This window comes from Esox lucius, chromosome 14 (genome assembly GCF_011004845.1).
Source record: "Esox lucius isolate fEsoLuc1 chromosome 14, fEsoLuc1.pri, whole genome shotgun sequence".
Classification (NCBI taxonomy): Eukaryota; Metazoa; Chordata; class Actinopteri; order Esociformes; family Esocidae; genus Esox; species Esox lucius.
This window is the reverse complement of record NC_047582.1, coordinates 22,460,380-22,473,274: the sequence shown is the minus strand read 5'-3', so window position 1 is coordinate 22,473,274 and position 12,895 is coordinate 22,460,380. Positions and strand designations below refer to the sequence as shown.

The 12,895-nt window shown below is 41.3% G+C and overlaps 1 protein-coding gene across 5 annotated transcripts in view; it reads right to left on the bottom strand.

Moving 5' to 3' along the window:
* Positions 1-12,895, bottom strand: part of mast4 (microtubule associated serine/threonine kinase family member 4) — a 120,577-nt gene that overhangs the window by 81,599 nt on the left and 26,083 nt on the right. Inside the window, exon 1 of one of the 5 annotated variants that reach the window (XM_020053406.3) lies at positions 9,940-10,073. The exons of the other annotated variants lie outside the window; for them this stretch is intronic. Coding sequence (XP_019908965.2) covers positions 9,940-9,978 — 39 coding nt within the window. The 5' untranslated portion in view covers positions 9,979-10,073. Of the gene's footprint in view, positions 1-9,939; positions 10,074-12,895 lie in introns of those variants that run through there. 5 annotated transcript variants of the gene reach the window in all.

Here is a 12,895-nt window from a genome sequence, read left to right as displayed (position 1 = left end):
ATTATTCAAAAAAAAACCTGTAGAACGATTCAAAGGCTTTCTGTGTAGAGTTTGAATACAACCTGAAGTTTGATTGATAGCACAGCTCCCAAACCGCCAGTCAGGGCTCTCTCTGTTTTGGATGAGTAAATACTGGGAGTAAAATTATTCCAGCATTTAATATTTCCACTGAAAACAATAAAGCAGTGAAGTTAAAAAAGAAATACGACATCCTCCCTCTTAATTATTTCTACCCACTATTTTTCATACATATCAGAAATCTGTAACTGATCTGAGTCAGATGAGAGACTGGCTCCACAAATTTAAAGATGAATTTTCCCACTGAAGGCACTGTGAAAAAACAGCATGAGGTATAGTGTACTTCAAAGGTCAGGATTGCAAATGAAGCAGATAATGTGTTTTTTTTTTTTGGGGGGGGGGGGGGGGGGGGGGGGTCTTTTCTGATATCTGTAGTGTTTGTTTACAGAACCGATGCCTAGGGATAAAAAAATCTGACAAGTGTGTAGATGACCGATACCCGACATACAGTCCATAGGACATACCATGATTTGCCTTAGGCCTTTAGAAAGAAATAAAAGACAAAACCTGGCATTAGAGGTAAGGTGCTTGAACTGATTATCAGTAAGCCATCACCAGACAATCCACTGGTAGCCCAGTAAATGGAAGCAAAGCCATTTTCCAAAATGCTTGTCTCAGTGAGCCAGGGATCGAATCCTGCATTATCTATGTGGAATGATAAAATCTCAACAGCCAAGCTTAATAACTGGGATATTTCCCTGATCCGTTTGTTGACCTCTCCAGCACTTTACCTGATAAGGGAGACGTGGTCTGTCATAAATGTACCAATTGACCACTCCAACCGGTGTCTACGGTGATAAGGTTCCTTTTTTTCAGATCTAGGCTTAACACTCTGCAAGACCTGGTATCAGTCCTGCTCTTGAGCCTCTCCTGTTCTATACTACATCTCAAACAATGCATACTGTGTAACTCACAGTCACATTTTTCAATGAAAATAAAAACAGGCTATATGCAAATATACATAGACCTAACATTGCCATTTCCTCTGTCACTTGTGACCGAGGCACTCAGAAACAACATGAAGTGAAGATAGGACTGCTTGTGCCATAGGCTACGCCTGTACAGGAAAGTGTCTGATAAGTGCAAGGGAACACATTAAAGACAATAAGGCACACAATATTAAAATCTACATAATAGTGTAATAGAAATACTAGCAACATAAAATTCCCAGCAATTGAGCATTCACAAGGAAATGAATTGGGATTAGTTGTTTGCAGAAATTGCTATATGATTCAAGGATTTTAAAATAAAAACTGGATCACACCATGGAAATGTGTCAAGTAATATTATGCAAACCTGCTATCATAATTACATTTATGTTGGATATTTCAGAACTGTGAAGCAGTGGCATAAAGGAATGAAATAATACAATATTCGGTAACATGCAAAATGTCTAAAAAGCTATACGTGAGACCATAAAAAAAATCCTTATTCTTATTAGGCGAACATTGAAAAATAGAGCTAAATGGGGAAAAAAACAAATTTAGCTAAACCTCCAGAGACTCCCATGCCATCCCATGTCCTACGACAGTAATTATAAATACTCAACTCTACTGGCTATTCATTTCAATTACAGCCCAACACTGCTACCTTACCATGGTTTAAAAATGCAACACATTGATACTGTTATTATTTACTTTGTAGTCCGAGGGCAGAGGTTCTTAGGGCAAAGAGAGAAGGATCAAGGGACAGAAGAAACCCATTGCACATAGGGAGAGGGCTTAGACTATCTGAATAGACCACCTTTCCTCAGTAAAAGTATTCAGACCTTCTTAGAGTTTTCAGTCTGGTTCGCTTTAAAGCTTGCAGTCACGACACTTTGAAGTAGCAAGTTATTCATTTTGGTCATATACATGTAGCCCTGTCTGCATTCCTCGGCACCAATCCTTAACTCAGCAGGCAATGTATCAATGTCTGGAAAAGAATGGGAATGGCAACATGTAGCAGTATATAGTACATTATTATTTACACTCTGTATGCGTGGCTATTTGTTTGGGTGGATGAGCGTATGGGCGAGTTTGTGCGCGCCCATTCGTGCCGAGTTGGTGTGGGCGGTCCAGTTTTCAGCAATCTGATCGCTTACAGATGGACCCTGTCTTGAGCATCTTAGTGGGAGGCCTGATGACTGGAGCTCAGACACAGCGATGCGCAGGACCATCTTCAGCACCGGCTGGAGGGCCCTGTGGTCGGGTGCAAAGCAGTTCTTATCCCAAATTGTGATACAGGAATTTAACACGGTTGCATGCTACGTTTGTAGATCGCCTTAGTTAAGGCAACCTCGACCACACGGGTGGTACTAATGGAACAAGACCACCGTGACGTGTGCACAGAGGAACGTAGAACTAGTGATAGCACGACTGAAAACAGAACACACCCTTCAGTTTTCAAGCAATACCACACTCAAGACACTGGCGCCAGGGCTCGTTTCAAATGGACATAAATGTGATTAATGACGTGTAAAGTTTGGTTTTATCACGTGCTTCCAAAGCTTGTTATAAAATGCAGGTTTCCGCAGTTATCTGATGGCCAAGAGCAAATCCGGACCTGGACACCTTACAAGGTGTCCTAATTCAGGACAATACCAGTGGCACAGGTGGTAGGGTCAGGGACTTACAGTCAGTCAAATCAAATCCTGATAGATTTGAAAGTGTTCAGTAGAAACAACACCACGCATATTTTCTTCAAATCAATATTTTGATCTAGGGCATATGACACTATGGAATTTATCACACAATACATTTCAACTGATGCACAGATTTAGAACAAAAAGCTAACTAGAAAGGCAAGAGGAATGTGGGATACGTACCCAACATTCAAACGACTCAGAATTGTGGGATACCCTCAATGCCACGCCTTACCGTTGAGCCAAAGACTCATTCCACATTACAGGAAAAGACGTCTGTATACACAGTAAAAACATTTATGTCTGACCCGCCGATGTCACTACTGAGCACTGTGTTAAAAAGCTTTGATGTAAATAACTGCTTTCGATGCAAGTCTCAAAAGTTTCTGAAATATTTGGTTCCCCACCACTATGTAGAACTACTGACTCTCTACTGCTAGGGCATGTCCCCTCCAGCTTCCAGAGAATAATCTTTGTTTTGCCGATGTTCAGGGAGAGGTTGTTGTCCTGGCACCACAATACCAGTTTGCTTAGCATCTCCCTGTAGGTCGACTTCATAGTAGTCAAATCAGTCCAACAGCAGTGTCTGCAAATGTGATAAAGTTAGTACTGTACAGAGCCACACATCATGGTTCAACATAGAGTAGAGTGCTGAGGACACACCCCTTTGATCCGTAAGCAGGTTTTATTATATGTTAAATAAAAGAATGCCTCTGAAAATAGACTGGAGTAAAATATCGGCTATATTTGTTGGGCTACGTTTTGATAAGTCATTGGGCAATCACTACAGGGGACTACTGCTCCTCCGAGCATTTCAAAATAATCACACCAGGGTAGAGAAAAACACTTTCCATCAACATTCTCACCAGGACGTTAAGTTTATGGTGGAATGGATATTACATATTAGTGGGAGGTAATCCTTATGCCCATCCATTTTTTTTCATTTAAAAAAATATATATATTAGAAAAGATTGGAATTTGCAGCGAAGCAGATTTCAAACCATGTTGCAAGCAGGATACTGTGCATGTCGTGGATGCAGCAGCTCAGACTGCTAAACCATGCCTGGCCGTGTCCATTCGTCTTCTAAAGCTAGGTTTTAGCTGTCAAAGCCCTTTGTGTTCTATATGTTGAATGTGTTATTTATCCAAGGGTTTCCAATACAAATGTAACGCCATGTATTAGCGTCTGAAGTTGGGTACTGATATGCGGCCTTGTCTACTGCATGAATTTCAATTGGACTTTCAACTATTCTTGGCACACAGGTATTTGATTCTATTTTTAATCCAAGGGCATGGTGACACTTTTGCTAAGTGCTAAAAATAAAAAATAGCTGCCAATTACTGTAGTCGTGTATTATATGCAACTTCATTGTCTGCACTCTCTGCAAGACAAAAGGCCTGACACTGAAGTTCTCTAGACCTCAGTGAAATAAAATGATCACATTCTCCCTAGAATATACACCCCATTGCAGATCCATCCAGCTTTAGAATTAGAAAAGAGTTACGGCATATGACAACATCAATGCCTCACACTAGACAAGTCAATAGGTATTTGTATCAAAAAGACAGTGGATGAATGTCCATGTGTGCTTGTCATTCAAGTTTCCTACTTCTGACAAGGATATCTAACAGTATGCACGCACACAACCCCGCCCCCCTTTCACAACAAAAAAAGATTGAACATATAGTACACCATCTTATGTTGTCACAACACTAGCAGCTTCTCATATTTAGCTCAGGCTAGTCAACATAAAGTCCCCAACAGAAAATCACATATTGGCCCACACTAATTACTTTGTGGTTGCTGAGCTGATCTCATCATCAGAGAAACATGCATACATAAGTGTACTTGGTAAAGTATCGATCGATATTATGGTGCAAGGAAAGGGGAATGCTCGGCCACTTGGACGCTGAAGTTGATAAGGTGGCCATGATGATATGAGGGCCAGATTGGAAATGCAGTTTGGACACTGGGGTTACAACCCTGCTTGTGGATACGTTCAACAAAACTCCAAACTATTGGTGTTGCACTTGCAGAGATTTGAAATATAAACAGTAGGCGTGAAAAGGTCCACAAAACTCAAAGTTCAGTACGACATGGTACAGCGCTGTGATGGTTCGGTATGGTTTTGATGCGTTAACGAAAATAAATGTCTGAGAAATATGTCATTTGGATTTTCCATTTATTATAACAGTAAACATGGATAGCTCAAATTCCCAGGAGCATATTAAAACAAAAGGACAACAAAAAGCAGCGGCGCCTGCCTTAAACAAGAGTGCGTTGTCCAGCAGCATATCAAATGTAGTCACAAAGCAGTGTCTTAAACAAATTAAGCAAGTTACTTCCAAAGAACAAAAATAATTTGTACCTGAGAAAATTTATTTTCCATACAATAATCGTATCGCCACTCAAATAGGCTATTGTCAATGAACACAGCCTATGTTGTGAAGTTGTATCTACCACTCATTAACAATCTCTGTTACAGTTTACAAGGAAACCAAAATGTTCACAGATGGCAGACCTGAATGATACTGGAGCCTCTTCTAGTTCTGGCTCGCCAATGCTTGCCATGTTGCTCCTTTGCATTTAGTTAACTGCTAAATCCTTCATAAGCTAATTGCTACTACAAGGGTCCCTCAGCTCTGTTCACGCTGGAATGAAATAATGAGCAGAGCAGCATACAGCTACGAGACGAAACAACTTGGTCTTAATTTGAAGACAACTTTATTACTAAGTGGATATTTTTCCTACGTTAATTTATACACCACTGGTTTATGCAACAATATTTTTGCAGGGTCACATAAGCGAAGCCGGCCAAGAAGAGCAAACTTCTCTTACTGTGTGACTGACTACCTCGTTAGATATCAAAGTGGTTAGAGGCTTGGACTGATAAGCAAGAGGACCTTTGTTCGAAGCCTCGTCACAGTCAAAACAAATTATGCATTAGGGTGTGTTCAGGACAGACAAAAACTTCTGGATATAATATTCAGTAGCGATGTTATAAAAAGCCTAAAATAAAACAGTTTACCGTTATAATCGGGCAAGCTTTTTTGGGGTAATATACAGAAGATCAATCCCTTGGGCAGTAAAAGAGGAGGGGTTTCCACTTGACAATCCCATCTTTTAATTTAAAAGACAGTAATCGTCACCTGTATGGATCGTTATTGCACCAATGTCATTCACGAATGAAAGAAAAACAAACTCTTGTTGTGCCATTAAATGAAATAGCTTTCAGTGTAAAGTTCATTTTCTCACTAGCAATTGCTCGATTCTTAAGACTATTCCAAGTAGTAAGTTAGTAGATACTCGTAAGCCTATTGCTGACTACCAAGCTGTTAAAACAGTCAGTGGCAAATGCCATACAGTTTATACATGCTATGTGTGGTGAAAGCAAACTCAACAACATTCATCCCTTCTAATCGCGGCCCGGTCGAACTAGGCTCGCCAGTTGGTTTTGTTTTTACAGTGAAAGATGGAAAGAAAGCCTTGTCTCTCTTGAAAAATATGCACATGATTACAGATTAAACCTGTTTCAGAGATGTCCCACAGCTGGTTTGTAGTATTCAAAACAAATGACAGTAATAAAACAACTGAGACAAGATTCTGCAACAATTGCCCGGAGGCATGTGGGAGACTGAGAAGATTTGATAGTCTAATGAGACCAAAATAGAGATTTTCTAATAAGCACAAGCCTACAACACACATCACTATCTCTACCGTGATCCATGGAGGAGGTAGCATCATGCAATGGGGATGAGTCTCTGCATCGGGGCTTGGACAGCATGTGAAGATAGAGGGCCTGCGATGTAGCAATGTATAGAGAAATCGGCAGAAGTTGGAAAGAGATCTGAGACTTGGCAGAAGAATAATCTTCCAGCAGGAGAATGACACTGAAAAGCCACACTAGCATGGCTGACACCTGCTTCAAAGTCCTTCTGACTTAAGATGTTTTTATGTTGGCGGCAAGAGGCGTGGATAATGAACGCAATGCACACTGCTGGTTGGATATGGTTACAAACTGAACAAATCCTGATTTAGGACTAATACAAGCATCGCCCCAAGAAACCAAACTTATGTTCATTTCCAAAATATTTGGCATAGCGAACTGATGGGGTTCCAGCATTACACATGCAAATAGCTAGTAAACAACAACCAATCAAAACGCTCACATTTTCTGAGCGGCATCAGCCAGGCTTACACTGGAGGGGTTATAAAACCAAAAAGGTCAATACCTTGGAATGGTCAAGTACGGACATCAATACAAATGTGTATTTGTGGAAAAAGTAGAAAATTGCTGTTCACCAAAAACTCCCCAGCCAACTTGACAGAGCTTGAGCATTTTTGAAAATATCTTTCATTCCATGGTGTATCAAAAACAACAGTTTTACCTAGTCAGATTTGCAGGGACTTGACCAACCACAAAGCTGTCCATAGTGCCATAACTGTTGAATGACCACTAAAGGGACTATTTACCATACACATTTATAGATATGTTACTAATTTTAAAGTCCTCACAATGAGACAGTGTTCATTTAGTACAATTTACATATAACCTACTGAAATCCCCCTGATATCCAGGTGCAAGAGGAGAGAAAAGGGCCAAGACACCTTTCAATCAAATAACACATTTTCACTAGACTGAACTGACAAATACAATTAAAAACCAATTAGAAACTCCCAACCACATCTCTCCAATTACAGTTTTTTTGCTGGTATGATGTGATTTGCTTTTAAACAGCATATCCTCTTTAAACACAAGTATATAATGGGATATTATCAGGATGGCCTTAATTTTATCAAACCCTAACACACCACATGCAGAGGCATGCTATTCCCAGAAACCTGATCAGTAATGTAGACAAGTTAACATTCAAATGTGTAAATATTTGACCATTCGGATAGATATCAATTATTTATGAAGATGAACAGACAGTAGGGTTTAAACTTTAGGTGCACACTTCCTAGTGGCTGTCTGTCTGTTAGTGTAGGTCCTTGGACTGGAATAGACCGATGCACTGAATAATTTATAGTAATTTGCATACCATTTGCAGCCCAAAACAAAACAATGTCGGTAGTAAAATGTTGGTGAGCTTTATGTAAGTTGCACCTGAAGAAGACTGTGGTTAATGTTTAAGTTGTACCAATGTGAGTTATCCTTAAGTTATTCAAAGCAATGAAAGCATCAACCCAATGAGAGGGGTTGATCCAGTCGCCACACTTTCACTTAATGCACTTTGCCTTTTGATCAACTTTTCACATGGCAATAATTTCCATGAACATGCAAACGAAAGCCTAGATTACATTGATACAGTATAGAAGATGTTTCTACATCATGCTCATAGTCGCTTTTTACACAGCAGTGGGGTTTGGTGTAAACATAGCATACAACATTTGTAACTCAAGGCTCAAGGTTACATATCAATGTACCTTTTTCCACCAACATATAAAACACTGTTCTGTGTCTTTTGACTGAAAAACGTTCTTTTTCCATTTCAACTCCACAGAGCTCTTTCAATTTGGACGTTCATCCATAGTAGCTCATAGAGCAGAGCGTTGTGCGTAATTTCTCCTAAGTGAAACAATGAACAAGGAGGAAGGTAGTGGTCTCACTTAAAATAAATGCCAGCAACAAAGACCTGGCGAGAGATAAGCAGCCTGCTGAGGAAAATTACAGCTTTGGGAGCTCCTGATAAACACATACCGCCATTAAATAAAATGTTAATGGCTACTATAGAAAAAAATCATAGAATAATTAAGCCCAAAAGGAAATATTGAAAAGTCAGCATTTCCACTGGCAGATTTTCCTGAAAGTGAATTATCGCTGGGGAAACACCTTTATACTTTAAACTGTACAAACAATAATTTGGTTATCTACGTTTTGTCACTGAACAGTGGAATAAACACAATCTCTAATTAGCATGAGTTACCTTTGTTTATAGTGCAATTAATGTCAGAGCATGAAAGCCATTTTACTGCTTTGATTAATTTGTGGAGTGCAGACCAATTAAAACGAATGGCATAGAAAATTACTCCGTCAGAATTAGAAATTCAGCTTTTCTACTAACTCAGGTACTCGAAGTGCATTACAATCTAAGGCAGAAAGTCACCTCCTCCACCACCAATTTGAGAGGCACATCGACAAATTTGTGTCAGAACACTCACAATGAGCTAATAGGTGAAAAGGTGAGTTATACTGTATTCGCAAATAGAGACGTTTTGGAAATTTAGATTGGACACCAGGACTAAAATATTTACTCTCAAAATAAGTGCAATAGCAGTTTTAGTAACTGCATACAGTAGTGAGGAACCCTGTTTAACCACCATCCCAAAGAGAGTATAAAAAAGTATAACATCTGATACTCCCATTTAACAGACACATTGATCCAGTTAGTGTATAACAGTAATTAAGAACATACCTTCAGATTATGACTATCAAAAAGAGACACTACAAAGCAGAAACATCTTGGAGGCTTTAGATAAGAATATAATATTAAAAGTAAATGTTTTTCACCCCCATGATGGTACCATGAGTCATATTAAATCTTGCTGTTATGGTATTGTTATTGCTGTTATTGTGTTCTAAAGAACAATGTCTGTGGACAGCAGCAGCCCTGCACACATCTAATACTTTTATCAAGGCTTCTGTCTGCAGAGCACAAGCTTCAATATCAGCTCCATTATCACAAAGAAGTCAATATGGCATTACAGCCTGCTTGAGAGTGCTTCAGACAAAAAAAAAATAAAAAAAATCAACCTTTAAAGCTAGGAAAACATAACCTCTTCATCTCAGTAGCCCAAGCAGGTTGAAGGACAAAAGTCATAAAGCAAACATTAAATCTGAGGTAACAGTAATGTAAAAATCAAAAACTAAAAGGGAATGCGTTTCTGTCCAATATTCTCACAATGTGTATAGAGACAGACCAATTAAGACAGAAGACAGTACTATATATACGGTGATAAACTACAAGATCATATTCTGACAGGCTGAGTACACACTGCAGTGAAAACTACATACACAGCTCTGTGAATGGGTAAGCAGTTGCCATACAGAGACAAACACACTTATAGCCACGCCACAGAGCAAAATTGTTATTCACCCCATACTGCCAAGTGTTAACACAAAAGGCAGGAAACTAACTGTGCTCTGCTGTACAGCAGCAACATATTACTCTGCATACAAACATGCTCCCATGGCACCTCTTCGCCGTAAACACAAACACACACTCCATATTCCTACCTGTAGCCCACGTCTCCTCAGAATGCTGGACTCATCCATGCTACAGACCTCTGGTTTGTCATGTCTTCCTACCGGCGCATAGCCATGCTGCACTGACTGACTGACTGCCTATAGTGTTCGCTATCACACTCGCTGGCTCGCTCTCCCACTTCCTCCCTCCCTCTGGTTAAATCAGATCTTAGCAGCTGCTAACACTTACATCAGAACTTATTTGAGGGGGGCAGTCAGCTGACACCTCCTCTTGTTTCTCGCCTCACCCCTCCGTAACTTCTGGACAGCGCGTGTGTGTATGAGAGAGGGGCAGAACGAAGCAGTGTGTGAATGTGAATGAGCGTAGTGGGGGGGGGGGGGGGGGGGGGGGGGTGCATCCCAGAGTGGGAGCAAGAGCAAGAGAGAAAGAGAAATAGAGTGCATGAGAGAACAAGTGCAGGGAAGAGAGAGACGAACAAGGGTTTTTATTCGGCCTAGAGACTGTGGTCGGATGGGGGCCCCAGCCATTTTCCCTGAATGGAGCAGCCGCACTTTTGTGGTGCCCTAGGTTGCCATGAAACCCAAAGGATATCCTGCCCCAAAATTTTTCTCCTGCTCTCACCCTCTCCATTCAAACAATACAGCTAGCATCCTGTCCTAACTACCTGTCCATCTGCATAGAGCAGCCAGCTCCAACAGCTAACTGGCCTCTTCCGAAGGTCAGACTGGCCACGGGACAGAGACTGTAGTGCAGAAGACAGGCCAGTGGAGGGAGGGAGGGAGGGAGGGAGGGAGGGAGGGGAAGGTCTTGAAGAGAGATGTGAGTTAGGAGAGTTTGAGAAACAGAAAGCGATGGAATGAGAAGGAGTGGGAGACAGAAAAGGGCACTGCTGCTACATTTAAGTTATTTAATAGATTTCCTTTAGTGACTAACTAGATTATTATAATATATTTTAGTGGCCATTAATGGTTATCGAACCCAAAGATCTCTGGTGTTGGAAGCTCTATGCTCTACCAGCTGAGAAATAGTTGGACTTAACTTCCCTATCCTCCCAAAACAGCCTTACTAAACTCCTCCAAAACCAGTTACTTGCAACATGTCCTCTCTAATTTCAACGCATTTCAGTCTTTTCAATCCTGGCAATCTCAGTTAAAAGTTTTAATTCCTCACTACTGGCTGAGTTGTCGGGCATTCAGCAACTGACCGATGTGGCTCTTCAAAGCTAAACTCCGCCACAGTCGGAACTCCACAGCCACCACACTCTGAATTAATGGTAAGTTGGTTTACGATTGCCATCACGCCAATTCCATCCGGCAATTTCACAGTCTGTTTCAGTCCAGTGTTTTTCTTTTTGCAACTCCACCCCTCTTCTCCTTTTCCCTCACTGACGCTCATTTCCATTTGCTGTGACTACTCTGTGAATATTAAGTGGCACCCCATCCATTCTCCCTGTTTCCAGCCAAGCTCAAATGATTACTGTTAGAGAGCCTGTACAGACGATGGCTAGTCAGCTACCTAGCTAAGGAGAGAGATGGAAGAAAAATAATACAAGTTTAAAAGGTCAAAAGTTGACCACCATGTATACTTTCTTCAGAACACAGCAATGTTTGACTGGATGGCTAGAATTGTGTGCTGTCCTTGATAAGGGAGAAAAGGGAATTGAAAAGGCAGCCTGTGCTAAAGTCCAGGACCTGTTTTTGTATTGATTCTTAAACCTTTGAATCCTCAACAGAAGCTGGATTAGCTCCATCACCTCTCTGGCTCTGAACAATGCCCTACAGATTAGTTGTGGGAATTAAAACGTTGTGTTATGTCCGATAGACTAGTCCCAATTCACCGCTCCCAGTCTTCTGCTGCTTAGAGGAGACAATTAAGGAAATTCCATTTAAATGTAAGAATGAGGATCTCAGACAAATGCCAGGAAAAACCTACGCAAAGGTCATTTTTCATATTCAGTGCAAGGGATGCTTCCCACAAAGATGAAAATACTGCAAGCTCCGTGCCTAGGCAAACATGTAGAGTTCAATGGACAACCGCCACAACAATACCTGAAACTAACCGAAGGGATTCAAACGCAATTGCCTGGAAATGACTTAATAGACAAAAAAGAAAGAAGGTTACAGCAGTTGTGACAACTCACTTCCAGGCAACAGTCGGAGGAAAACCCATTCAATAAGGACAATTCACTCTGTAGCCGACTCAACCTTTACTTGTATCCGGTTTTCAACAACCTCTCAGAGGACAAGGCTTGTTGGACAACCAACCAGAGTCAAGTCCTATGGGGAACAGTGCAGCCAGCAGGGACCATTGTTTGGGGATGACAGCCACTGGGTCTGACTCGGGGCGGAAGGGACCCTTGGTTGCAGGCTGGCCTCTACAGGAAGTTACAGGGGGTTTCTGTGTAATTTCCTCCGGGCAGGAGGGCAGCTTAGCATTTCCTCCAGCGAGCAGCGAGGAAAAGGGATCGTAAGCGAGTGGAGATGTGGGAGTCGAGGAGAGAGGGGTTTTGTTGGGTCAGCCCTAAGAGCCTGCAGCGAGAGCTGATTGAGTGACCCAACACCCCTGCTACGCTCCTCTGCCCTGCCTTGGCTTATCAAAGCAAAAGGAGGCCTGCCAATCTAAGGGGAGGGGAGGAGGGCCATAGCCTGTAGAGCTGGAGAGGGCTATCAGAGAGGGAGAGAGATGGAGAAAGAAAGGGAGAGGGGAATAGAGATGGAAATAAAGTGAGAAATCTCTGCCGAACATATCTATGTACACAAAAAAAATCCTTCAGTGGGAGTGAGAGCATATCTGACCTTATAACCTTATACAGTCAATCCCTCAGTGGGAACGAAGAGAACCAATCCATCACAGTGGATTCCAATATAAAAGATGCAATGTGGTGCAAGAACTGAAAGGCACTTGAAACTGAAAGCGACTTGCACACATCTACAGCCAAAATTGCTTTGCAGGTGTGTCTGAGATGTTCAATTGTTGGTGGATTCA